This window comes from Embiotoca jacksoni, unplaced genomic scaffold, assembly GCF_022577435.1.
Source record: "Embiotoca jacksoni isolate LCO1_2020_lvr unplaced genomic scaffold, fEmbJac1.0.p SCAF_23, whole genome shotgun sequence".
NCBI lineage: Eukaryota > Metazoa > Chordata > Actinopteri > Embiotocidae > Embiotoca > Embiotoca jacksoni.
The window spans coordinates 2,968,032-2,992,025 of NW_027185374.1; the positions used below are offsets into that span (position 1 = coordinate 2,968,032).

Below are 23,994 nucleotides of genomic sequence, written 5' to 3' on the forward strand. Positions count from 1 at the left end.
AATCTTACAGACATGCGAGACTGATGAGGAAATTCTAATCACTTAATCACTCAAAGAACAATGCAATTAAAGTTTTATGCAAATTTGGCTCAGCTAATGTTATTCTTAGACACAGGAAAATACATTGAATAAGTACATTGAGTGTAACTTCAAGCTGCCTGTGTTTACACTCATGCCATGCTCATTAGATTTGTTTGAAACTTTAAGTTGAAAAGTTCAGATATCGGCATCCCGTATCCGTATGAAAATGATTCAGTTATAATCCAATAAAAACTGAAAAACGAGTACAACAAATAAATGAAACCTAGGGGAACCATTTTTTAAAAAGGCACTTATCTGGACAGACGCCACGTCAGTTGCGTCACTGCTGCGCGCCGTCAGGTGAAGAAGGACCCCCTGAACGCTCTAAACACAAAACGCGCGCTAACGTAAACTTCACAAACAGTGTATTTACCCCAAAATTTACCTTGAAAATAAAAACATAACTGGACAAATTGGAAACACATGGGGAATTAACGTTCTGTCGATGCTGTGTCACCGCAGAAGAGTGAAGTTGTCCTTCCGAGCTGGTAAAAAAAAAACATAGCTGGCTAACGGAAGCTAACAGCTAACGCCGCTACAGCTGCGCAGTTTCGTTTCACTGAAAACAAAAACACCGACACAGAAGTCCGATGGTCGTTTTTTCTGCAAAACTAAATCTCGGAGACTGACGCGGGCCAGTTTTTCAAGATGTATACAACATAACCATATTTGCGGCAGTTTTTTTTTTCCCCCCAGAATTGGAGATTTATGGTTTTATTTGCAGTTTCTGTCAAGTGTGGACTGAAAAGGTATTTGCCTGCGTGATATTGTTACGTTAAGTAGGCAACAGTTTTACGCCTCTTATGAATGTAATGTTAACGCATTAAAAAAATAAAAATAAAATAAGGATGCCCAAGTAAACCAAATGTTTACACTGTTTGCAGCTTTTCTCTACATCTGATGTCATTTTGCAGAAAGTAACACAGTCACATAAACTCCTTTATAACATCAAATAAACAAGGTTTCACGTTTGTTAAAGCTGTGATTAGTTCCAGTTTGATTTTTTTTTTAGCCCATCTGTGAGTCAGTTTGTTGGTTGATTGTGGTTTTGAGTGTGGAAACATCTGCAAACTTATAACTTATATATATATATATATATTTTTTTTTTAATTGCCTTAAAACATGGTGGATACCTGTCACAGTCCTTGCTTTTCTCTTCTGTCCTCACACTTCATCCCTCTGACAAAATAATTTATTTATTTTGTTTTCAGCCACCATGAAGAGAAGAAGTGACGCAGCTCTGGCACCCCTGCAGGGGGCAAAGAGGCTTCGTGATGACAGCAGCTCAGACGAAGAGTCACGATTATCCAGACAAGGTGGATCAATTCGCATCGCCCCTCTTTAACCCTCCTATAGTTAATGTTGAAAGTTACTCAACAGAGATGTGATTTGCCATTTCACGGAACAATTAAGTAAAATGGGATCCCGGTTTCTCCAAATTTGAGAACTTAGTTCAGTGCAAGATCGTAACGCGGCAAAAAGAGTGATTAGATTAGATTAACGATGATTAAGGTTGTTCAGTCGGATAGTTCGCCTGTCTGTTCGTGTTTCTAAACGGCCTGGTTTGTCCATGTTTGTCTGTGGTTTTGTCCCGTCCAGACTCCAGCCAAAATGACTCCCTCAGTGACCAGGAGGATCACAGACCGGGCTTCTCCATGCCATCCATATCATCATCATCATCCTTTGATGCCCAAGACACTGATGCCTCCACACAGGCCTCCTCTAATTTCTCCATGTACAACAGTGTGTCACAGAAGCTCATGGTAATGTGTTGGATACCTCAATAAGCTTAGATGTTTCACTGTCTTGGAGTCTTTATTGCAGTACTTTAAACTGTAGGCATTATGTGATTTAAAGAGTTTGTTTATTTTTGCAAAGTATTCAGAAGAAATAAACAAGATTGTTCCCTGACAACATCAGGCCAAGATGGGCTTCCGAGAAGGCGAAGGTCTGGGAAAGTTTGGCCAGGGACGCAAGGAGATCATTGAGACTTCTACCCAGCGAGGGAGGAGGGGTCTCGGCCTCACTCTGCAGGGTTTTCAGGGAGAGCTCAATGTTGACTGGCGTGATGAACCGCAGGTAGGCATTGTTGAAAATCACCATTTCTTGTTTTCAGAAGTTTTTCCAGTCCGTTTTCACGTTTAAAATACCACTTTGGAATCAAGCCACTGTCACTTACACATATCACTTCGTTTTATCTTTTTTTTTTTCTGTTTGTCTGCACAGCCCAGCGCTGTGGAGAAAGTCGACTGGTTCCCTGAATCCACTACAGAGACCCCAGATGCAGATGAGCTGAGGGACTGGATGATTCTGGGACGGGTAAATGCAAAAACACAACACAGACTTAGAGATAAGCACCATGTAATATCCAAGCCTCCTCTTTGCTTTATGAATATTTAATTCTTGCTTTTGATTCCATTACAGAGAAAACTTAAGATTGAAGATGAGACAGAGTTTTGCACAGAAGATCTCCTGCACACTCTTCTACGGTGCAAGGTGGGTTGTAACATACAACATCGGTTCACTTCTGTTTCATTTGATTCCTTCGAGGAAGTTAAACTGTGACAGATGCGAAACTGATGATGGACCGTTCACACGTTAGACATAAAGATCGAACCTGTGTCTTACTTAGACTGCATGTTAAACCGTCTCTGTGCATTTAAACGTGTATACCTGTGGTGTCTAATAATAAAAGCTTACTTTGTTTGCATGATGTTTAGACAGTATTTGATAACCTGGAGGGCGAGGAGATGAGGAGAGCACGGACTCGCTCCAACCCTTATGAGACGATAAGAGGAGGTATCTTCCTCAACAGGTCAGTTTTAAGTTAGCGACAGTTTGGATCAGTCATCAGTGTGGATAATATTTAGGTTTTCTACTATTTTGAGAAGTTGAAATTTATTTTTCAGATACAAGAAAAGGCTGCGTTAAAGTGAGATTTTGACATTTTATTTACTGTTTTACATTTGAATGGACATCAAATGTCTTTCTGTCTGTCAAAAGGGCTAAAACTTGTTGCTATTATTAGTCATTTATTTATGATAAATTGCGTGAAAGTAAATTATGTGACAATCGAGTTAATAACTGTTAATAGTATTAATTCCTGAAAGAAGTCCTTTAGTTACTGCGAGATTAATAGTTTACAGCTGTTTTTCTTTTTACGTGGCTTAAAGAGAATTTATTATTACTTGCCAGTGACAAATTGTGTTTTCCTGTATTTAGAGCAGCTATGAAAATAGGCAACATCGACCACTGCTTCGACAATATGTTCACCAACCCAAAGGATTCTCAAGGGGTGAGTGGGTCGGAGTAACTGATGATGAGCGCTGTACTGAACCTTTGTTGGATCACAACACGCAGCCCAACATGAACAGATGGTGTGATTAAAAAAAAACAACCCAAAAAACTCTCATTATGTAGAAATATTTGACGAGAGACCGCGAGGGCGAGCTTCTGTACTTTGGCGACGTTTGTGCCGGACCTGGAGGCTTTTCAGAGTACATCTTGTGGAAGCGACGCTGGCACGCGAAGGGCTTTGGCATGACGCTGAAGGGACCCTGTGACTTCAAACTGGAGGATTTCTACGCAGCGCCGAGTGAGCTGTTCGAGCCTTATTACGGTACGTTAATAAAAATCTGCACATCACATCCCAGGGGAGAAGAGACATGGGTTACGTTTCAGGTGGTGAATGATTCAGTGAAAGCTTGACCTCCATATGTCCCAGGTGAGGGGGGGGTGGATGGGGACGGCGACATTACTCGGCCGGAAAACGTGACTGCCTTCCGAAACTTTGTCATGGAGAGCACAGAGAGAAGAGGGCTGCACACCCTCATGGCAGACGGGGTAAGACTTCTTCTGCAGAGTACATCGGTGGCTGTTGATTCAAATGATCCCCAAAAAATGTACACGTTAGACAGAGAAGGTCTCCGATTCTCACTGTCGGCGGATTGAACTTAATATTAAGATCAGTTTTGGTGTGATCTCTGTCTCTTGTAGGGTTTCTCTGTGGAAGGCCAAGAGAACATCCAGGAGATCCTGAGCAAACAGCTGACGCTCTGTCAGTTCCTCACGGCGCTCTCCACACTCAGGACAGGTATGTGCGAGTCACCTAGTCAGTCTGCATACCTATCAATGGCTCTTCTTTGGCAAAGTGCACACCTCCTAGTGTTTCTGAATTCCGTCTTCAGTCATGCCGACACCCTCCATATTTTTATGAGCCGTACGTTTGCAGTGTGCGGTACGTTTCCATCGCCACACTAAGTTATTGTGTCTTTCTTTGTTGTCTCCAGGTGGCCACTTTGTCTGTAAGACCTTTGACCTCTTCACTCCCTTCAGCGTGGGTTTGGTCTACCTGCTCTACCTCTGCTTCGACAGGATCTCCCTCTTCAAACCTGTCACCAGCCGGCCTGCCAACTCTGAGAGGTAGGCCGGCGCCAGTGTGCCTGAATGTGTGCATATGGTCACTGTGCAAGAGGATGTTTACATTTTGTTATTCTTCATAAACCGATATCAAGACTACAACCCCCATAAATTAATTCATCTTCATCTGAGTATCTGCTGGACCAAAGAGTGTGAAGTAATTAATCAGGGCTGTTGAATGTGATTTGTTGACATTTAAGTAGACAAAAAAGTGGATTGTATACAGCAGAAGACCAAGAACACAACCAGAGTGGTTTTTTTTAATTGGATATTTCAATGCCAAGTGGAAAAAAAAAAAAATGGCAGGAACAAACAGTCGTAGACTTATTTGACTGGTTCATTTAGCCTCAGTGGTCTGTTTCTAACATATAATTTGCCAGTGCCGGTAATAAATGTAACAAATAAAGAAAAAACTGGAAAAATGTCTGAAGGCAGATATTTTTAATTTGGATTTGTCTTTGTTGTTGAATGGACAGTATTTTTACACCAGTAAACACACTCAATATGTGGTGTGTCTCAACAGGAGGGCGTGAAACGGTCTTTTCTGCTACAGATCCAATCAGAGATTTAGATTATGACGAGAGAGTTGTTGAATCAAATTCTCTCCTGAGCGAAATGAAACGACTCTTTTCTGACATCGTCACCCACAGATACATCGTGTGCCGTGGTCTGAAACCTGGTTCAGAAGCCGTCAGGGAATACATGTTCAAAGTCAACCTGAAACTGAACCAACTCAGGAATACGGACACAGATGTTACAGATGTGGTTCCGCTGAGTATCATCAAAGAAGACACGGACTTCTACCAGTTCATGGTCAACTCCAATGAGAGGTACAAACACACAGTGTTAACTAAGGCTGTAATCACTGCAATTTAAACAGATTGATTTACAGAGATTGAATTTATTTGTCCCTGCAGCCTCTGTGTAGTCCAGATCAAGGCGTTAGCTAAGATCCACGCCTTTGTTGTAGACCCGTGAGTAACTACTGTCGTACCCATCTGTTTATGTCCATTTGTCTTCTCTTTGATATAACCATGTATGTGAGATGGTGTTTATGTCTGAAACTGACTCTTGTCACACTGCCGCAAAACCCCTAGGACACTTTCAGAGCCAAGGCAAGCCGACATCAGGAAGGAGTGTCTGAAGCTCTGGGGGGTGAGGAGAGAAACTTATAGGCGTGCTAAACTGAAGGACTGTAATGTAACGAATAGAATTATAGTGCAATGTTGTAGATTCAAGTTATTTAAACATTTATGTCCATTTACAGGTTCCAGACAAGGCCAGAGTCACTCCTGCTCCTTCAGACCCAAAGTCCAAGTTTTACGAACTGGTCAAGGTCAGTTGATAAATTTGGGATTAGAGGAAGTCCTGCAGGGTGTAATTCTCCTGGTGCTGAATCTGTTTTGAGATTGGTGATAAAGAAAGTCAAAATGGAAGCACTTCAGGCAGACTTTTTCTTCAATATACACTTTTTATATTGACTTCAATACCGATAAATATATACTTAAAATATTTTTAGGTCGATTTCTCTGATCAAATCTAATAATAAGAAACAGTGTTGTAGGTTGTCTCATCAAAAATGTTGAATTGATCTGCTCTCCATCCCTAATTCTCCCTCTATTTGTCACACCTCAGAATTCAGAAATGGAGTCGTTCCAGTGTAAACTCACTGCCCTCAACGCCAGCACGCTTGATAAGCTGCGTCACATCCTGGACCACAGGTGCATTGTGGGAGGTGGAGAGCAGATATTTCTTCTAGCACTGGGGGTGAGTATTATGAGACAGTGAAAGTTGTGAACTTTTGTTTTGTGTCACACCAAAAAGAAACATAATGAACACTCAGAGATAGCATATGACATCATTATTAATGTCTGGGACATACTGTACATTAAGTGAGCAGTTGATTCTCATTGTCAACATTTTGGACATGGGATAAATGGGCAGTCTAGTCTTCCCTCAGTATGGCAGTTTAGTCCGATTTTGTGTATTCTTGTAATGGATTGTTTACCTACCAGTCTAAAAGAAACGTCGCATGTTCAGCATCACATTTCATTCATTTACTATCCAAGCTTTGCCACAGGGTGGTGCAATCAACATATTGCACCTTTAAAGGATCTGCCAAATACAACCTTCAGAAGTTTTGTACAGTCGCTGCCTCGGGCAGGTTTGAGCTGTTTGGATGGAAAATAACCAAAAGCATATAAGACGGAGGTGGTCATAATGTTTGGCTCATCGGTGTGTTATTCACAGCTCGCCTTTTTCATGATTTCCTTATTTGGCGTTAGATAGCATCTTTCTGCTTTACTTCTATCAGTACAACAGTACATACAGTAATGGGACAACCAGGCCAGTTCAATGTGTGAGATCGTTTCCATTTCTTCTGTAAAATATTCAAATCCAAAGCTGACAAACCGATCCATTCAATCTTAGAGGCGTTACTGTTTGTATGCAGTGTGACTTGTGATTGAACCTATTTTCATCTCCTTATCTGCTGTTTATTTTCTCCTGGCTTTTACAGAAGTCTCAGATATACACGTGGGACGGGAAGATGCCGGTGCGCTGGAAGAAAATGGAGAATTTCAAGCTGGAGCTGCCAAGAGATACACTTCTAAGTGTGGAAATTGTCCAAGAGCTGAAGGGCGAGGTGAGAGGGAGGACAGTAAAGAACAGAGGGAGTGGGGAAGCCAGTTTTTCAAAATCTTTATGTTTGGCTACATTTTTTATCATCTTTTTAGTTTTTTTGCTGTACGTTATACTGCTTATAGCATTTTAAACTACAGCAGGGTTCAGGCCCTTTGGGGTCCTCCGTATTCTTCACAATTATAATCAAAAAGCGTGACTTGCATTTTGCTTCAGATACACTTGAATGATACAGTTTTTAAGCTCCGGCTTTGTGTTTGTTACACTGTCCGTTTGGTCCTCAGGGCAAAGCTCAACGTAGAATCAACGCAGTTCACGTAATGGACGCACTAATACTGAACGGCACTGATGTAAGAGATCAACACTTCAACCAACGGTAGGACATTGTCACTTTTATCCTCTAAATTCAGGTTTTCATTTCTTTCTTTTTTTGATTGTAAAGCAGGCCAAGGTGCAGTATAAGTATTACATTACATTAAGTAGTGTGAAAGTGTCGCAAGGCTCGGTCCACAGATAAATGCACACAGCACGTGTTCAGCAGCTCTGCTGTTTTGATGAGAAATTTGGACGCCCGCTATGTCGCATGTCCGCCCTCAGCGCTGCCCTCTGTCCAACCTTTTATCTAGAAGAAAAAAACCAAGCAGTCATTCCGTTGCAGAGCTGGACATGCGCCAAGTCAGCCAATAAGAAGAGAGCGCCATTGATATCATTACTCCTTAAAGACGCAGACACAAAACCGCCTGTTCTTGGTAGAGCTCCATAGAGAGGAGATGTAAAACTCTATGGAGATTGTTTTTGGTAGTAAACTATAGGAAACAATTATGGTGTCATAGAGTGCAGCGACTACCGCCTCCAGCATTCAGAGAGAGTCGCTCCTCTAGATAGAGTTGCAGTCTTGATATCCACAAGAGAATATTCTTTGTGGTTATAACTAAATGATGCTTGTTGTATGTCTAGGATCCAGATGGCTGAGAAGTTTGTGAAGGCAGTGGCTAAACCCAGCAGACCTGACATGAACCCGATCAGGTACTAACTTAAATTTGGAATCCAAACAACACATTTTCTGATTATGGAAATCTCACATTAATCAGTTTGGTCAAATCAGAGCAAAAATGTAATGAAACTATTTTTTTTGGAGGTCTTTGGAATTGTAAAGATTTTCCATAATACTGACAGTGAATCCATCATCTGTGTCTCTAAAACAGAGTGAAGGAGGTTTACAGGCTGGAGGAAATGGAGAAAATCTTCGTCAGGTACGACAGGACAGCTTTCCCATTTGTCACCATGTACTGTGAAGTATATAACGTTGCGGTACCTATAATTGTTCTTACGACGAAATGTTTAGGATTCCACTTATAATTCAACATCAAGGGTACTTTTGTTTCTCGTAAGAAAAGATTGTCCAGAAACATCCCGTTTCATCTTTCCCCACGCAGACTGGAGATGAAGGTAACAAAGAGTTCAGGAGGCGCCCCTCGACTCTCCTACACCGGCAGAGACGACCGACACTTCCTTCCCACGGGCCTCTACATCATCAAGACTGCCAATGGTTCGTATGCGTGTGGTGTTTTAACTGTAAGCCTCAACAATCCTGTGAGCAAAATAGTTTGTGAGTGAGTGTGTAAAGATTGAGGGATGTGGGTTATTTTGTATTTTTCTAATGAAAGCGTGCAGAATTTCTGAGACGAATCCTTTCTCTCCTCCACGCTGCAGCGCCGTGGACGATGGCGTACAGTAAAAACTCCAAAATGAAGTTCTTCTTTAATAAACTAACCAATGAGTCCACCTACACAATGCCATCAAATGCCGCTGCTCCCTTCCAGTATGTACTGTCCTTACTCTGTAAATCTCTTTATAAACTATCTCCTTACTTTATCCATAATGTGTCTGAGGTGTCGTTGCAGTGATTTAATATTTGTGACCGGTGGTGATCCGAGTGTGTTGGTTGCTATTATGATATTTGAGTTGCATTTTCTTTGTCTTCTTCGTCAGCGTTTGCCACTCTGAGCGGCTCTTCTGGGCCTGGGTGGAAGGGGTCATAGTTCACGATTCTCAAACCCGGGTGGACCCGGAGAAATTGTCCAAAAACGATGTGCTGTCCTTCATCCACCAGAACTACCAACCCTGAAAGTCCCAGAGCTTCATCAGCTCCAACCTGGACACAGAGTGCACTATGTTACTGAGCATTTGGAGCCTTGAAAAGGGACATAATGCAGTTCATTGATCAATGTCCAATTTGACAGTGAAAGAAATGATTTTTAAAAACACTACAGCTGATTTTTTTTTTTTTATGAATCCACTCTTTTTATTGTCCATTTAGATATCAGTTAATAAACTGCTTTATGGCCCTTATCAAGGTGCTCCATATATCGTTCAGAGAAACTATTATCAGGTTGTAGCTGGAGCTCTGCAGCTGACGAGATAAATCTTTTGCTGCTGTTTCTTGCAGTCACATCCGGACTCCTCGTAAGAAACAGACATTTGACAAACCGGCCTGTCTTTCCGCCTTTTCCACTGCCGTTGGCTCTCTGAATGGTAATGAATAGGACTTGCCTCATCGGACAATATGGAGACAAAAAGGTGCTGCTGGTGTCTCTGCATTGAATTGCATGCCACTATAGATCCAATTTTTCTAGTTCCTCGTCCGTGCTATGCTCGTGTGTGTTTGCATACATCACATTAGCAACGATAGGTAAGGTTACAAATGTTAAACTATGCATCCATATCTCTAAACACAGTCTTGCTTGCGTGCTATACACCTGCTTTAAAGCCTGACTGTTCCTCCTCAGAAGACATGAGGGTCTGGTTGTTCAGAGTGTAATACAACAAACATGTCAGTCATCTTCTGTCTTATCCTCGCCATCAGTTCAACACGCATATCAGTTTCAGATGTAGCAGCTTTCTCTTTTCCGTACCTCATCTTTCACTGTATGTGTGTATGTGAGTTGAACATTTGGAAGGTGTCCTGTTTGTTTTTAGGGTGTTTCTACCCCCAACACCTCTTTATTATTGTACCTCATATTGCCTGACTCTGTTTTTTTTTCCCGTTTTTTTTCTTGAATACTGCAAAAGAATGAATTTTTCTCTTGTAAAGTTAGCTGACGATCCTTCTGATGTAAATATTAATAAAGTAAATAAATAAATGGGATGCTGCTCCCAGAACTCTCTTTGTCTGGTGACATCAGATGTCGACTAGTGACAACCACGGCTGTATTCAGCTGATTGAAGGCCACTGAAGTTCCCACCAGCTCACAGCACGTTATAGATCCATTACACTGGATGGTGTTTGTTTTTTTTGTTTTTTTTACAAATATCTAGAAACCATGGTGTACAGCCTGTCCCCAGCTTTTCAGTTGTCAGCTTGTAGTAATTCAGTAAAAAGTGAGTTTCATAGGTTTGATATAGGCGGACAGAGGAGCTGGATCTTAGGTGCAAAAAGTAGCATTTCCCTAATTGTGCCACTATTCTTTTTATCAGTCACTTTTTAAGTCTGAATTACGTTGCTGAAATATTTTTTGAATTAATTACAAGTAACTCATTATTTTTGCATTGAGATAATCCCTCTTAAATGGATATTAGTTTGGTTTTATTTATGTTGTAGGAGCTGCTATCGGCAAACACACTCAAACTACTTTAAATGGAGGCTGAAGTTGAACTTTTCTCCGGTTTTATTTATTCAGCAGCCGGGACTCTGAGGCTGTTCCCATTTGGCTCCTTCAATCCAGACATGTGGCCGGAAATTACAGGAGATAAACTACAAGACAAACAGGTGCATGAGAAGAGTTTAAACTGCAGGTAGGCTTATTAACGCGCTGCACTGAGCAGAATCACACAGGACATTAAATACAAAGAAAAGATGAGCAGGCACACATCAGATCAGGTGAAAGAGTGAATGGAAGTTAAATTTAAAAAAAAAAAAAAAAAATCCCAAACTAACGAACCTGCTGTAACGTGACGGTACCGTGACGGTACCACCGGGTCAGATACGAACACAGGAAAGTGGAGCTGCCTTTATTTGTATTGATATTCAGAGGATGTCAGCTGAGTAGCGTCCTCGGGATGGACTGTGTTTCCACCTGTACTTTTGGTGGCCACTGTTGGTCACATCACATGTCTGGGTTATGAAATAGCCAAATGGAAACATGGCCATTGGCCTCTCTTATTTTGAAGTGTCACTGACTCAACCAATCAGATTTCAGATTTTTAGACGTCTGTAACAGGAAGCGATGTTACGAAAACAAACGCTCTGCACGCACAGTGATAGGAGGGAGTAAACGCGTGAATTTCCAGGTAACCAGCTCTTTTTTTCCCAATTTTTATTCAGTAATTTAAAATGTTAAAATGTTAAGTTTGTTTTAACAACAAATATCACTTTACCGAAATTGAATAACTGAAGATGATGCGTTGATCATGTCGTGGAAATGATGTATTTCGTTGTGAGAAATGAACAAATAACAACGATGCAACAAATTGTACCACGGTTTGTTGTGTGAGCTTTGTCTTCACTAGAGCAAGCTGCTCATACACTGATAGAAGTGCTTGAAGTCAGCTGGAAAGTTATAGAGAAGTGCTGGAAGAAACGAATAACAATGATCATTGTTATTTGTTCATTTCTCACAAGGAAATGCATCATTTCCACGACATCATCAACGCAGCTGTACAACTCTGCAAAAATATCTTCAGTTTTTAAATTCGGGAAAAGTAACATTCAAAGTTAAGTATCATTAAGAATGATTCTTATGATGATCACCAAGAATTACTAAGTATTAATGAGATTTATCAAAGAGTCACTCTATTTTCAGCTGAAAAGGACAGGCGCATGCACACAGAGCGTGCATGGAGAGTCTGACAAAACTTATAGATACAGTCACACATTTACAGGAAAAGATGTAGTCAAAACATAGCACACGGACATCGTCCACCCTGAGACTGTCATGTGTCCCTCTTCACTAGACAAAGCTAAGCAAGCTCCTCATGCACCGATAGAAGTGCTTGAAGTCAGCTGGAAAGCTACAGAGAATAATAATGGTAGGCAAGTTATTACACATATAAGGTAATGATTCATTTTGCCTATATTATATTGCCTATATTATGTTGCCTACCTCTACACACGATACGTTCCAGTGGTTGGAGAACAAACTATATTTCTCACTTGGAAGAAGCGTGTTGGACCAGCTGCTGCATCAGTCATGTTGAAAGCTGTGGGACAAGCTTTGTTCTCAACCAGCCTGCAGAATCCAAAATTCACAGCAGAGGAGAAAAAGGTAAATGTTTCCTCCCTTGTAAAAAAAAAGAAAGAAGAAACTTTAGACCTTTGACCAGATGTTAACAGCTCTGTCATGGGATTTAAGACCTGAGTGGTGTGAGTCGAGTTAGTTTTTAAATGTTTAGTCGACAGTTTAGAGAAGTCCACCACAGTAACTTTGATAGTCGGTGAGTCATTTGATTAGACTGACCCCAGTTTAAAAAAAAAAAAAAAGAAAATGAAAAGATCTGCTGTGTTTCTCCTTTTTACATAATTGTAAATGTTTCATCTTGTGGTGCTTGGTGGATTTTCTTACCATTTTCTGTAGTGCTGAAACAAATATTAGTCAATTAGTCCATCAACAGGTAGATACTCAACCCTAACCCAAATTTCTCTCATTCTGAAAAAAAATATTAGTTGTTTTGAACAGTAAGAAGCAAAACAATGAAAAAAATACACAAAAAAAACCCCGTTCAAATGCATCAAACATTTGTGTTTGATGCATTCGGGTTTGATTTTTGTACCAAACATCCCTCCTGTGACAAAAGTCGTGACATATCTTAATATAATGAGGTGACAACTTGCGGGAGCAGACATCTAAATGTTTGACTCGCTGTATGTAAAAAAACAATGACAACACGTGGCATAACTATGTACTGTGGAGTCATAATTTCTGTGTGACATGCGAAATAAACATTTGCAGTGTCAGTGTAGGAAAAATGTCCTCAGATCACATGGCCTCAAATATAAAATAGCCTCAGTGAGTGTGTTCGTTTGTGTTTAGGAGGGACAAGACTATGAGGTCCGCACATACCACGCCACTAATTGGGTGAGCACCTCTCTGAGCGGCACGCAGTGGGATGCTGCCTCCAACGCCGGCTTCCGCAAACTCTTCAGCTACATTCAAGGCAACAATCACAACAGTGAGTCTTCGTCAAAGTTAAAACCCGGTGACCTCGACAGCAAAGGGGCGAAATGAAAACATCGCTAACTTCATTCAACATTTGTGCAGCGAACAATATTCTCTATTTTGTTGAGACTGTGCCAGAAAGGTGTACATTTATTTTGGGGGGCTTTTATTTTGTGGTGTTGTGCGCAAACTGGTCCAAATAAAATGTCACTTAACTAGAAGCAGAAATGTTGCTGAATAAATTTACAGATACGTTTAGTTCAAGACAAACGAGTTAATGAATAAATGCAGCAGAAAGTGCACTTTAGTTCCTGCTCAGCAGTTTTGCAGCAGCACCCCTCCGCCTTTGTCTTACTCAGCACTTTCCAGCACCATTATTTACGAGAGTAGATATTGTTTGTGTTGTTGTCTACTGAGGTCTGCAGCGTAAGGACAGTGTGATGTATAAACATGGTGTCTAATCCTCTTCATCTGCCACACATTGTGGTTACCTGCCAAATATCTGTTCAGGTATCATTATGCACCAAAGTTTTGATCCACCAGCCGGCAGCTGATTGTATGTTTAGAAAATTTGATCCGTGTACATCTTACACTCACTGCTCACGTATCAGGCTTGTCAATATCAATATTCTTATATTTCTAACAACAATTAGGATGCATTTATGTTTGATCGCCGCATCTTAGAAAAGGACTGCTGGCGTCTTCCTGTTTTTTTTTTTTTGCTGAGAGTGCTTTTGTTGCTGGTTCCTCAGAGGTCAAAGTGGAGATGACGGCGCCGGTGTCGTGCCGCGTGGAACCTGCAGCCGGCCCTGCATGTGAATCTCAGTTCACCGTGTCCTTTTACATCCCAGAGGAGCATCAGGCTAGTCCCCCGGAGCCGAGCGACCCGCAGGTGTTTCTGGAGCACAGGAAGGAGTTCACAGCGTATGTCAGGTAGAGTACAACCTCGGCACCAGCTTAAACTGTCGCGTGTTAATTCAAGCTGACAGTGTGTGAAAGTGTCCAAAACAAAGCGCATTTATTTATGCTTTTTGCAGACGTCAAAACCAAAAAGTGCACTGACACGCAGAACTTTTATCTGATCCCCTCTTCCAGGACATTCGGCGGTTTCGCCAATGAGAACACGAAGCGCGAAGAGCTCCTGAAACTTCTGGAAAGCCTGAAGCGAGACGGCGTCCCATTCATCGACAAGCCGTTCTACTCAGCCGGGTATGACAGCCCCTTCAAACTGACCAACCGCAGGAACGAGGTCTGGGTTCTCAAGACGGAAGCTTAGCGGCAGAGAGTCGAAAGATCAAATCGTATCCTTCTGACTGCAGCTCAGCAATACTTATTAGAGATGAAGATATAAATGTGATTATTTCACAGTTTGACAGAACTTAGGAATTTATAATAGGGAAAAGAAAATCAGTTGCTACTTTCACTCAAAGTTAATGAATTAGACTCGTTATAATTTTTGATAACAAGAACAAACACACTACAACATTTAACAGATTAACGTGGAGGAAAAAGTAGTCACAATGAGGCAATGTTTCCAGCAGGTGGAGCCAAGCAGTCAGAAAACGTTTCTCTCAATTGCCGCATCTTAAAACCACAAGTGCCTCTCAATTCTTTTTAAATGACTTGCTGAAAATACATCAATTTTAAGATTTTTTTTTTTTTTGTTTTGTTTTTTTTTTGCACACATTGCTAACTGCTATTCATCCATTGATTCTTAATGGTCATTTGAAAAAAATGGGAAAACAATAAATGTTTGTTTACAAACAAATCTTAATAGAAAAAGACTCAGCAGGATGAAGAAAGAAAGGAAAGGTTCACTTTTTTTTTTTTTTTTCTCAAGTCAGTCTTGAAGTCACCACCAGTCTGTCTGTACGTACATTAAAACACGGGTCGCCGCATTTGTTCCATCAGTCCATACTGGCTGTGAACTGATGAAGAGATGGTGGACAAAATCCACTTTTCTTTGTGTGAAATTTGCAGTCTGAAGTTAAGCTGACAATTAGTCTCACACTAAATTCCCTGTTTGCGTTCCCACTGCTCAACAAGGACTCACGGTCCATGAAATTACAACCGAATTTTCCACCAAAAATGTATATTTTGCTTAAATAGACATCGAGCTCAAGCTATGAGTGCAGACGTTTTACATCAGGTGCACTTTGGGATATTGTCCGTGTGAAAGTGTGTCTCCCATCTCTTACAATAAACCATGTTTTAAAGGGATCCCGTTTACATCCGGTACGACCACAAGGATCAATTACAGGGACATTTACTGTACATACGGGCATGCGAGCATTGTTTCAACATTTTAAAGAAAAGTGAACTTATCCTTTTACGTAGATGCAGGTTGTTTTTTTTTTCCCCCTCGTGTCAGTCGGCGTAGGTCTGAGGAAGGTGACTCTCCCACAAACTCTGTGCAGTCTCACAAACGCTGGTAAATCTGTTTATCTGATGTCGGACGCCCTCACTGACTGCCACTGCTATCACATCCATTATGATAAATGACTGAGTCGATCTGCACCAGTCGCATCACTGACGTCTCGTCATCCATCATTTTTGAATGCAACAAATGATGAATTAATGAGTGTGTAGTTACTGTGTGCCGTGGCTCAGATCTACTCACATTTTCAGCGCGCGGTCGGTCTAAGATACCAACTTACAGAAACATTAAGCCTTTTTTGAAAATAATTTATATGTTAAATCGCATTAATTGTGTGTTTTTTTATGAGTACTACATAGTACTTTATAAGGGAATAATGGCACTACACGGATATACGGCTCTTGGAAAATATTACTTACCTCTAAATGATGTTAACGAATGTAAAATTTATTATGCCATTAATAATAAATGGAACTCATCTTCAAATGATAGAATTTTCTGATCATTTACGACCTCCGTCTCCAGTGTGTGATTACGTTTTTGTCATCCCGATTTCATGATGGGATTTCTGAATCCTAAAACCTCATAAAACTTTACCCTTAGTTGATTATCCGATCTGTAGCGGATAAAGGTCCTGTTGACCCCCCCCCCCTCCTCTCGATGGTTATGACTTTTTATCAGCCGGATGAAATCCTTGCCAGTTTTCACTTCGCCCTTTGTCCTTTCTTGCCCTCTTCCTCCTCCTCGTCAGGTTGATGTCTGCTGAGCCATTCATTTTATTTGTGGCAGGATTGTTCCCAATATCATATTCAGATACTCAGCAGAAATTACATCTTTTTATATCCTCTGCACGCACGCACGCGCACACAAACTCTCCATCTTTGTCAGATTGATCTCATTGGCTGTGCTCAGTGAGGCGAAACATTGCTGCGGAGAGTAAATGTATAATGAGGCTCTGTTTTAATCTCAGCAACACGGTTGTGTATTTTAATTTAATCTAACTCTCCTCCAGCCTGATGGAGACTTAAGCTGATATGTAGGTCAGGGTGTGGAAAAATACTTTTCTGGTGACAGAGATGAACTGCAGACAATGATTGTACAGTACGCAGCGGCACATTGTGAAGTTTTTACAGGCCGTGTGACTGATAAGTATTATTTATTTGATTAGTTTACCCACGCGTCACGTCGTAAATAGGCACAACTGGAGACTCTAACTGCCAGAAATGTCGGTGGGTGTCGTGGTCCTCTCTGCATGTGTGTTAAAATGACATTGTTGGCAACTGTTTTTTGTAGAAACTTTTTAGATTCAGTTTGTTCCTCCTAGACTGCTGTTGGTTTCTATTGATTTTGTCTGTATAGCTGGTCAATTGTGCCGTGAAGACGGAGTAAATGTTGGAAATTTCAGATCAAGTGGGAGAAAGAGGTTTCCAAAGCTATCCAACCATCTTCCAAGCATGCGAGTTTATCTACATGGACAAGAAGAACAAAATACATTTTCGACCATTTGAAAACAGCTTTTCTAAAAATGATGTATTTTTGTATTACACGAATCTAATATTTGTTTTAGCTCTGGGATGGACTGTTGACTTCTACCCAGCCTCTCGCCCAGCGTCATCTGGAATAGGCTCCACCCCTTTGTGACCATGTACATGGTAAAGTGGGTGTAGCGAAAGAATGGATGGTCTTTTGTCTTTGTGTTGTAATACTGTAAACAGTTTTATGTTTTAGACTTCTAAAACCAAATGAAAATGGTATTAGAGGGGAAAGTCTCTCAAATGCAACCTGTGATGTGGGGCCAAAAAAATGGTGGAAGTGACACTTTTATCTGATCTTAAAAGTTGGAGCTTTTTTTAAATCCATCAACGAGGCTAAATCTTAAAACCAAAGTGTCATGCAGAGATAACAGTTCAGACAATGTGAAGGTGACTAAATGCTTCTTATAGAATCTGCAATATGTAAACTCTGTGAGCTGATTTTCATTGCAGGCCTACGTTACCCGGAAGAAAATTGATATTTAAGAAATTGGTAAATAACTGTTTAAATAACTGATTATTAGTTAGTGGGTTAAAACATGCAACACCATAGATTCAGTTTGTTTTAAGCAAAAAAACAAAACAAAAAACACTTATTGCATTTACTATTGTGCCATAATCACTTGCAAAAACGTAATAACTGTACTTTATTTTTTTTTAAGTATTTTAAGTAATCGCAGCGGCTACACTTGACCAGGCTAAACACAGGTGGTGACTGTGTTCAGGTCAGTTGTTGATCAGTTATATATGACACATTTTGTAGGGACGCTGAATGGAGGGCTTTTGAATATAGCAGGACAGGGGAAGGCAGTGATGTGTCAATAGTGCGATTATAGCTGGGAGGGAGTTTGTATTGATTCTCGTCTGACTGCCAGATGGACAGTGGTGTCTGTGCAGCGTCAGAAGGTAGGTGACCGCTGAGTTGCAGGTGGGACTTCATTGAAAATACTAAGAAGCGGTCTGTGTTTCTGTTCCCTCGAGAGCACGCGATAGGCCGGTGGTATTTATAGGTCCTTCCCCTCAGGTCGTTGCTGACGTTCTGTGGGGAATGTTGAGAGGTTGCGGTGCCTGAAGACGAGGGCCACGTGCTGCATGTCAGAGTCGGGATGGTTCAGTGCTGTGTGGAAGTCAGTGGAAAGGTCTATTGTGGGCAGAGCCTGTAATTCAGTGTGTGTCCTAATGGGATGTCCAGTAGGAGACATAACTGATGACCCTGGGCGAGGGGAGAGGGAGGTAAAAGGATGGCCTCTGGAGTTTTCCAGATGACGGACGAGTGCGGGTGCCATGGCGACAGCACTAATGAGGCTGTGATTTGGGGTGTTCGGCTGGCAGATGGCCGTGAATCACACGCAGAGAGAAATGACAGAGAGACCCGCTCTTTAAATATCACCTTGTTTTTTTTGTTTTTTTTTTATTACACAGACATACACAAGAGCGTTAACAGCCTGCCTTCAGCTCCACTCCCACTACTTCTTCTGTCCTCCCATCTTTTTCACAAGCTCTCTGGGAATTGAGACGTTTCCTGTCGCGAGACAAGTCTGGATCCAAGTGCTCAGTCGTGGCCAGGCGGAAGCTGGGAGACACACTTTGGCCACAGGTGATTAAACCACGGGGTGTTATGGCTGTTAGGAGGTTATGAAGTCGCACGCCTGTCACCTCAGTTTATGACTCTAAAGAGACCACATTTACTCAGCTTTGAGCACCAGCGTGGGATTTGCATGACTCAAGATTCAGGGCAGTTGAAGGCTTAAGCATAAATATTGACATTATTGCATTTCTGAAGCACCTTTAAAAAGAAAAATGTCCCGGTGAGGTCAGCCTGGTAAATGTGGCCCCTTTGATTTCTCTACTTAACCTCCACCCTCTCTGTCCTGTGCCTCCATCGCCTCGCTGGTTGCCCAGTTTACCATATTGACGCCCTGCTATGTGAAAATAAATAATCTACAAAAAGGAAACCACTCCCTTTCCAGCAAACACAGGGGCTCTAAAAAAAAAATGTACAAAGTTTTGAAAATAAGTCAAATGTTACTTAAAACTCCTTTCTCTATGTATTTACATACAGAACCATATAAAATTGCAAAAGGATAAACTTAGCAGAAAGTCAACAGCATTATAGAAATCATTGAAGCCTTAAAAAGAGTAGATCCTCTCAGCAAACTTAACAAAGGGCGGACTAAATGCATGGGGTGTCAGACAAGCAGTCACACGCTTGGATTGTGTACACGTCCAGATTAACAGCCAGCTCTGTTTAATTTTCAAGCTCTTTGGTAACCCACACGATCACTAATAGACCCAAACAATAAAATAAGCTTTTCATCTAATGTCCTTCCTGGCTTTACATTTATAAGTTCATACCGAACTCCCAAACACAAGTCGTGACTCGTTCGTTGAAAACAATCTATAAAACAAACTTTTTAAGTCACAAACAAAACAAGAACTGTGCACAGTGCAAAATCTACAGCCTAAAAATCAAGTTAATCGAGCTTTAATGGACCTCTTTTTATAGAGTAAATTAGCTGTTTTGATTGAGCCTTTGTATCCCCCCCCAACTATTGTCCACTCCATTCCCATCACTAGGTGGCAGCACCGAGCCCTCCGCACTTCCTATGGCCCACTGAACACACCAGCTCTGCAAACTAAACCACTGACCTAAGAGCAGAAAGCAAAAAACCTGCCGATAACCGCAGCTGAAGAGGCACAGTGGAGCCGTGTCGCTATGCCACGTCCTCGCGATCGTTCCCCAACATAACGTGCTGTTTGAAGCTGCCACTTGCAAACCGTGGGGCTCATCAGCACTTTCCAGAGCCAACAGGCGAAAAGCAGAAACTGAGAAAGAGTCACAGGGCAAGTATCCGGCACACCTTTACATTCCACTCTTTTCCAACTACCTGGCTACGTTGCACCACAGCAGCAAGGATAAACGAACAGTTTGTGACTTTTCAGTTCCTTCAAAATTCACCTTAGTTTGCCATCTTAACTTTGTCCTTCAAAGAAACGAAAGGGCTCCTGCAGGATAGAATTTAAAAAGAAAAACAGCAAACAAATTGGAAACAAACTAAGAACACCAGGCGTAGAAAAAAACACTATTCCTTTAACAATGAGGGTGAATCATCAAACGAGGGAGAGAATGAGAATCATGAGAGTCTTGACAAGCTGGAGCAGTCCTCCACTTCAGACTGTGGTCCGCCCGGTCTGTGAAGGAGCGACCACTGGCCTCTCATCAGTACCCGACATGTCCACTTCCTCAGAGGCAGCGCCAAGGGGGTGGGGCTCAGGAAGGTGTCTCTAGAGGGCCTTCTATTGGCTCCTCTTCCAGCCCCTACCTTGTTACAACGAATAAGATTAGCTCCCCCGAATCTAAGGGGTGGCTCTTGCTCTTTTAACTTCTGCCTTCTTCAGATAAACTGCCATTGAAGTCTTTGAGCACAGGGAGAGTCTGGGCTGACGGTCCAGACAGACTTTCTGCTGTATCTCCGTACTCGCTCTCGGCCAGTTCCCCTTCACGCTCGCAGATTACCGTCATTGGGCTGCTGAGGATTCGGCTACGTGCGTTGTACTTGCTGCTGGCAGCAGAGGGCGGCGTGCGAGATCGCCCGTACTTTAACCCGCTCATTGAAAAGGGCGACGAAGTAGGCGAGGACAGGGCCAAGGCCTCGTAACGGCTCCACTCATCTGTCGCCCTCTTTCCGCGGCCGGGGGAACCGGCGGGGCTGTGTGGTGCCGTCGGCGAGGAGGGCGAAGCATCGGGGTCCAACGCGGACTCAGAATATGTCCTCTGGAAGCGTGGGTCCGTGGAGCGAAGCATCTCAGTGGCAGACATCCTGAAACTGGTCTCGGTGCGGCTTCCCTTTTTCAGGAGAAGGGCCTTGAAGGTGTCGCTGCTGGTGGAGGACTTGCGGAGGTTGCGCTGGATGGAGCTCGTCTGGCGGGGCAATGATGACACCGTCCCCGGAGACATGCCTGTGGGGGTGACGGGCGGAGACTGTGGTTGGCTCCCAGCCCGGGACTTGTCCTCCTCTGACTCCTTGCGACCCAGGACCTTGCGCTTCGACCTGTGGACGGAAAGATGTGGACAATCAGCTTAATCACATGCTTGTAGCACATACGCGGAGTGAGTGAGTAAAGCAGGGTTAATTCGATTAAACTGTAAAAAGTTGAATTATTAACAGCCGTTTGGATGTTGTCGAAGAAAATCAATTTGAAGAAAAGAATGCAACAGTTGGGGGCAGTTTAGTCAGGAAACGAGGACATCCGATTCAATTATTCAACAGAAAATTTGACTGCAGTACATGGGATTGCATACATGTGAACAGGAAGCCCATTCTTGTTCATGTTTGTGTTGCAGCTTAAAAAGATTAAATTTAAAACTCTGTGGCCCACGCGCCTCAAATCTTTGTCCCAAATTTGCCATATGTCAGCACTGCCCCCAGCAATCACGCGTCACAGCACAAATCTTAAGTAAGTCAGACAATAAGTAGCGTTGAGTGGCGCTGATGCTGAAAAAAAAAAAGAAGAAAAAGAAAGACGGGGCAAAGAGATAAAGAGTTACACATTTTGTTTAAAGAAATCCAGTGAGATTTTACAACAGAAGCTGCAGACACTGCAACTCTGCACGAAAGCTCAGACGCGGCACAATGAAATGAATCAGAAACACAAACTGGGAAAAGTGCCCAAAGCAGTTTTAATCACACAGGACAAATCAGCCTCCTCTCAGCGGGGGGTATCGGAGTAGTTGACTGCACCACCCGCCAGCCTGCATTGTCTGTATCTCCTTCACAAAGCATGGCAATAAAGCTGTCAGAATACGTGGCATTAGGGCTGGCAGGGAAACATCTTTAATAATCTGTGATACAGTGGGTTGCACGGAGGGATTACCGCTGCTAGTCCCAAGGTAGCATCACTGTGGTGGCGGAAACAAGGCTTGCTAATTAAAAGTAAATGGGCTACTTGCCACGTCGCACCTCTCTAGAAAAGTTGCACCCACCCTCTGCATTCCCCCTCTGCACAGTGGAGAAGAGAAGTATGATAAAAAAAATTAAAAAAAAAAAAGGCATTCTGTGATAGAGAGAGCAAACGGATGCTGAAGGTAGAGAGATGAGTGAAGGACAAAATCTTTAATCCTCAGATTAGATCCACAGAAAGAAATTCCTCCATAAAGGACAAATAACCTGTAAGATACGCAGCTCGCTGAAGGTCAAAACCAGCGGGAGGACTGAGGGGTGTGAATGTTTAGTGTGAGAATCTAAAGTCCGCACTCTGATTTAGAAACACTGCAAAATATGTCTGTGCCCTAAATTCAACCTCCATCTAGCGTCGTCCCCTGTGAGCTCCCTCGCCACATTAGCATTACATAAGACTTTTTCTCACACACATTTACACGTGCATAAACTCATACACCTCATTCAGTCCACCGCAACGGCTCCATACTGAACCCTCAGTGACAAACACACAGCAGAAATACCAATCTGAGTTATAGAGGTAAACAAAGCCGCAACATAAGACACAGCTCAGAGTGCTCGATCGATTTCTTTCTCTGGGCTGTATTACATTTGGTTTGCAGGATCTCCCGCAAGACAAGTTGTATTTTCTGCTGCAGCTGTGAAGGCATTTCATTTCATTCAAGGTTTTCATCAGTCTCTGTTTTCCCAGAGAGAGAAAGTGTATGGAAGTGAAATGACAAAGTAAAAAAGAAAGAGAAAGGTGTGCAGGTGAGGAAGAGAGAGGACGTGTCAGGGAGGTGACAAATGAGGAGAATACCAAGCAGTAAAGTAGATGGCACCGGTGCTAAAAATGATACTTGAAAATCACTAGAAATGTTATCACTAAATAAAAAGTAGATTTGAATTTAATGATCCAATTTTAGATCCCCATTTTTTGCAGATTAACTCTTAATTTGTTCTTTTTGATTATGCGAGTTAATTCCTTTCTGTCTTTGCGGGTGTAGATTCGTCTCACGTCATCAACATCGCCAGGAATCCGTCATCACTTCCCAAATCTGTGAAATGACTCTACATGTTCTATACTGGCGAGGCGTGAGGGAGGAGGAGCGCAGAAAACAAACACCAATTGAGGATTGTGTAAGCGCGTGTGCGGCGCGCTTACACAATCCTCGCGTCTAATTAAAATAACACAATGAATCGTACTTGTGCACGTGATGCTCGGCACCATAAATACATCGACAATCTGTTCTGAGGGCAGAAATATAATCCCGTGAAATGAAATCCCGTGATGCTCAAGAGAACTCCGACTGCCGCGGCACGTGACCGTGAAACACAAACTGGCGGGCTGCATGAGAAATTTATGTGTGCGCTCGCTTCAAAGCGTGCGAGCACGTATGCAATATGTCAGCGAGCGTAGAGCAGCGTCTGCAGGAGGGACAGAAAGATGGAGAAAGAGGAATCTCTCCAGTGGCCTCTAACCTAGATTAGGACCGGAGGGTGTTGAGTAGTTAAATAATGCATGAAGCAACAGCCTTTTTTTTTTTTTGCCCTCCTGCTGGGAATGAGCAATGCTAATGCGACTACATCAAAACACATTCCTCGATAAAACACTTGACTAGCGACTCATGTTGCGTCCTGAATTGTCACCCGTACAGTACGCCGCACGTCCCTTCACCAAGCAGAGACAGAAAAAAGCTGCTCTGTCCCGGGCCGGGAGACTCCGGCGATCAGCTGCTTGACAGATGTGTTCGCTTCCGTATGGGACAGCAAAGTTATGACTGAGAGGTGGAGGACAGGGAGAGGAGGAAGGGGATGGAGATGGAAAAAGAGAAATCATGGGTCAAAGGGTG

General features: G+C 42.4%; 3 protein-coding genes across 9 annotated transcripts in view; 2 read left to right on the top strand and 1 right to left on the bottom strand.

Annotated features, from left to right (window-relative positions):
* The first annotated feature begins 388 nt into the window (after positions 1-388).
* cmtr1 (cap methyltransferase 1) lies at positions 389-10,293 on the top strand. Its single transcript, XM_069158247.1, has 24 exons — positions 389-830; positions 1,293-1,397; positions 1,681-1,844; positions 2,002-2,160; positions 2,308-2,400; positions 2,506-2,577; positions 2,802-2,896; positions 3,304-3,376; positions 3,502-3,700; positions 3,806-3,924; positions 4,078-4,174; positions 4,371-4,503; positions 5,151-5,330; positions 5,418-5,474; positions 5,598-5,655; positions 5,768-5,836; positions 6,136-6,267; positions 7,019-7,144; positions 7,425-7,516; positions 8,098-8,166; positions 8,346-8,393; positions 8,577-8,689; positions 8,854-8,962; positions 9,133-10,293. Exons 2-24 carry the CDS (start codon positions 1,298-1,300, stop codon positions 9,266-9,268), a joined length of 2,493 nt encoding a protein of 830 aa, XP_069014348.1. The 5' UTR covers positions 389-830; positions 1,293-1,297; the 3' UTR covers positions 9,269-10,293.
* A 1,172-nt stretch (positions 10,294-11,465) lies between these two features.
* On the top strand, positions 11,466-16,158 carry hebp2 (heme binding protein 2). Its single transcript, XM_069158248.1, has 5 exons — positions 11,466-12,168; positions 12,265-12,404; positions 13,170-13,308; positions 14,048-14,228; positions 14,391-16,158. Exons 1-5 carry the CDS (start codon positions 12,075-12,077, stop codon positions 14,569-14,571), a joined length of 735 nt encoding a protein of 244 aa, XP_069014349.1. The 5' UTR covers positions 11,466-12,074; the 3' UTR covers positions 14,572-16,158.
* Positions 16,159-17,911: 1,753 nt separating this feature from the next.
* nhsl1b (NHS-like 1b) overlaps positions 17,912-23,994 on the bottom strand; it is a 103,723-nt gene continuing 97,640 nt past the window's right edge. For 2 of the 7 annotated variants that reach the window (XM_069158249.1, XM_069158251.1), the window contains exon 8: positions 17,912-21,256. In XM_069158249.1, coding sequence (XP_069014350.1) covers positions 20,584-21,256 — 673 coding nt within the window. In that variant the 3' untranslated portion in view covers positions 17,912-20,583. The remainder of the gene's footprint in view (positions 21,257-23,994) is intronic. The other 5 variants (XM_069158253.1, XM_069158250.1, XM_069158255.1 and 2 more) reach the window with 3 other exon arrangements.

Bases quoted from the DNA above. Each gene is read 5' to 3' on its own strand.
- cmtr1 (XM_069158247.1), top strand. From the start codon at position 1,298: ATGAAGAGAAGAAGTGACGCAGCTCTGGCACCCCTGCAGGGGGCAAAG. The intron at 4,175-4,370 runs GTATGTGCGAGT...TGTTGTCTCCAG, and splicing joins GCTCTCCACACTCAGGACAG to GTGGCCACTTTGTCTGTAAG. The intron at 8,690-8,853 runs GTTCGTATGCGT...TCCACGCTGCAG, and splicing joins CATCATCAAGACTGCCAATG to CGCCGTGGACGATGGCGTAC.
- hebp2 (XM_069158248.1), top strand. From the start codon at position 12,075: ATGTGTCCCTCTTCACTAGACAAAGCTAAGCAAGCTCCTCATGCACCG. The intron at 12,169-12,264 runs GTAGGCAAGTTA...GATACGTTCCAG, and splicing joins AGCTACAGAGAATAATAATG to TGGTTGGAGAACAAACTATA. The intron at 14,229-14,390 runs GTAGAGTACAAC...CCCCTCTTCCAG, and splicing joins GAGTTCACAGCGTATGTCAG to GACATTCGGCGGTTTCGCCA.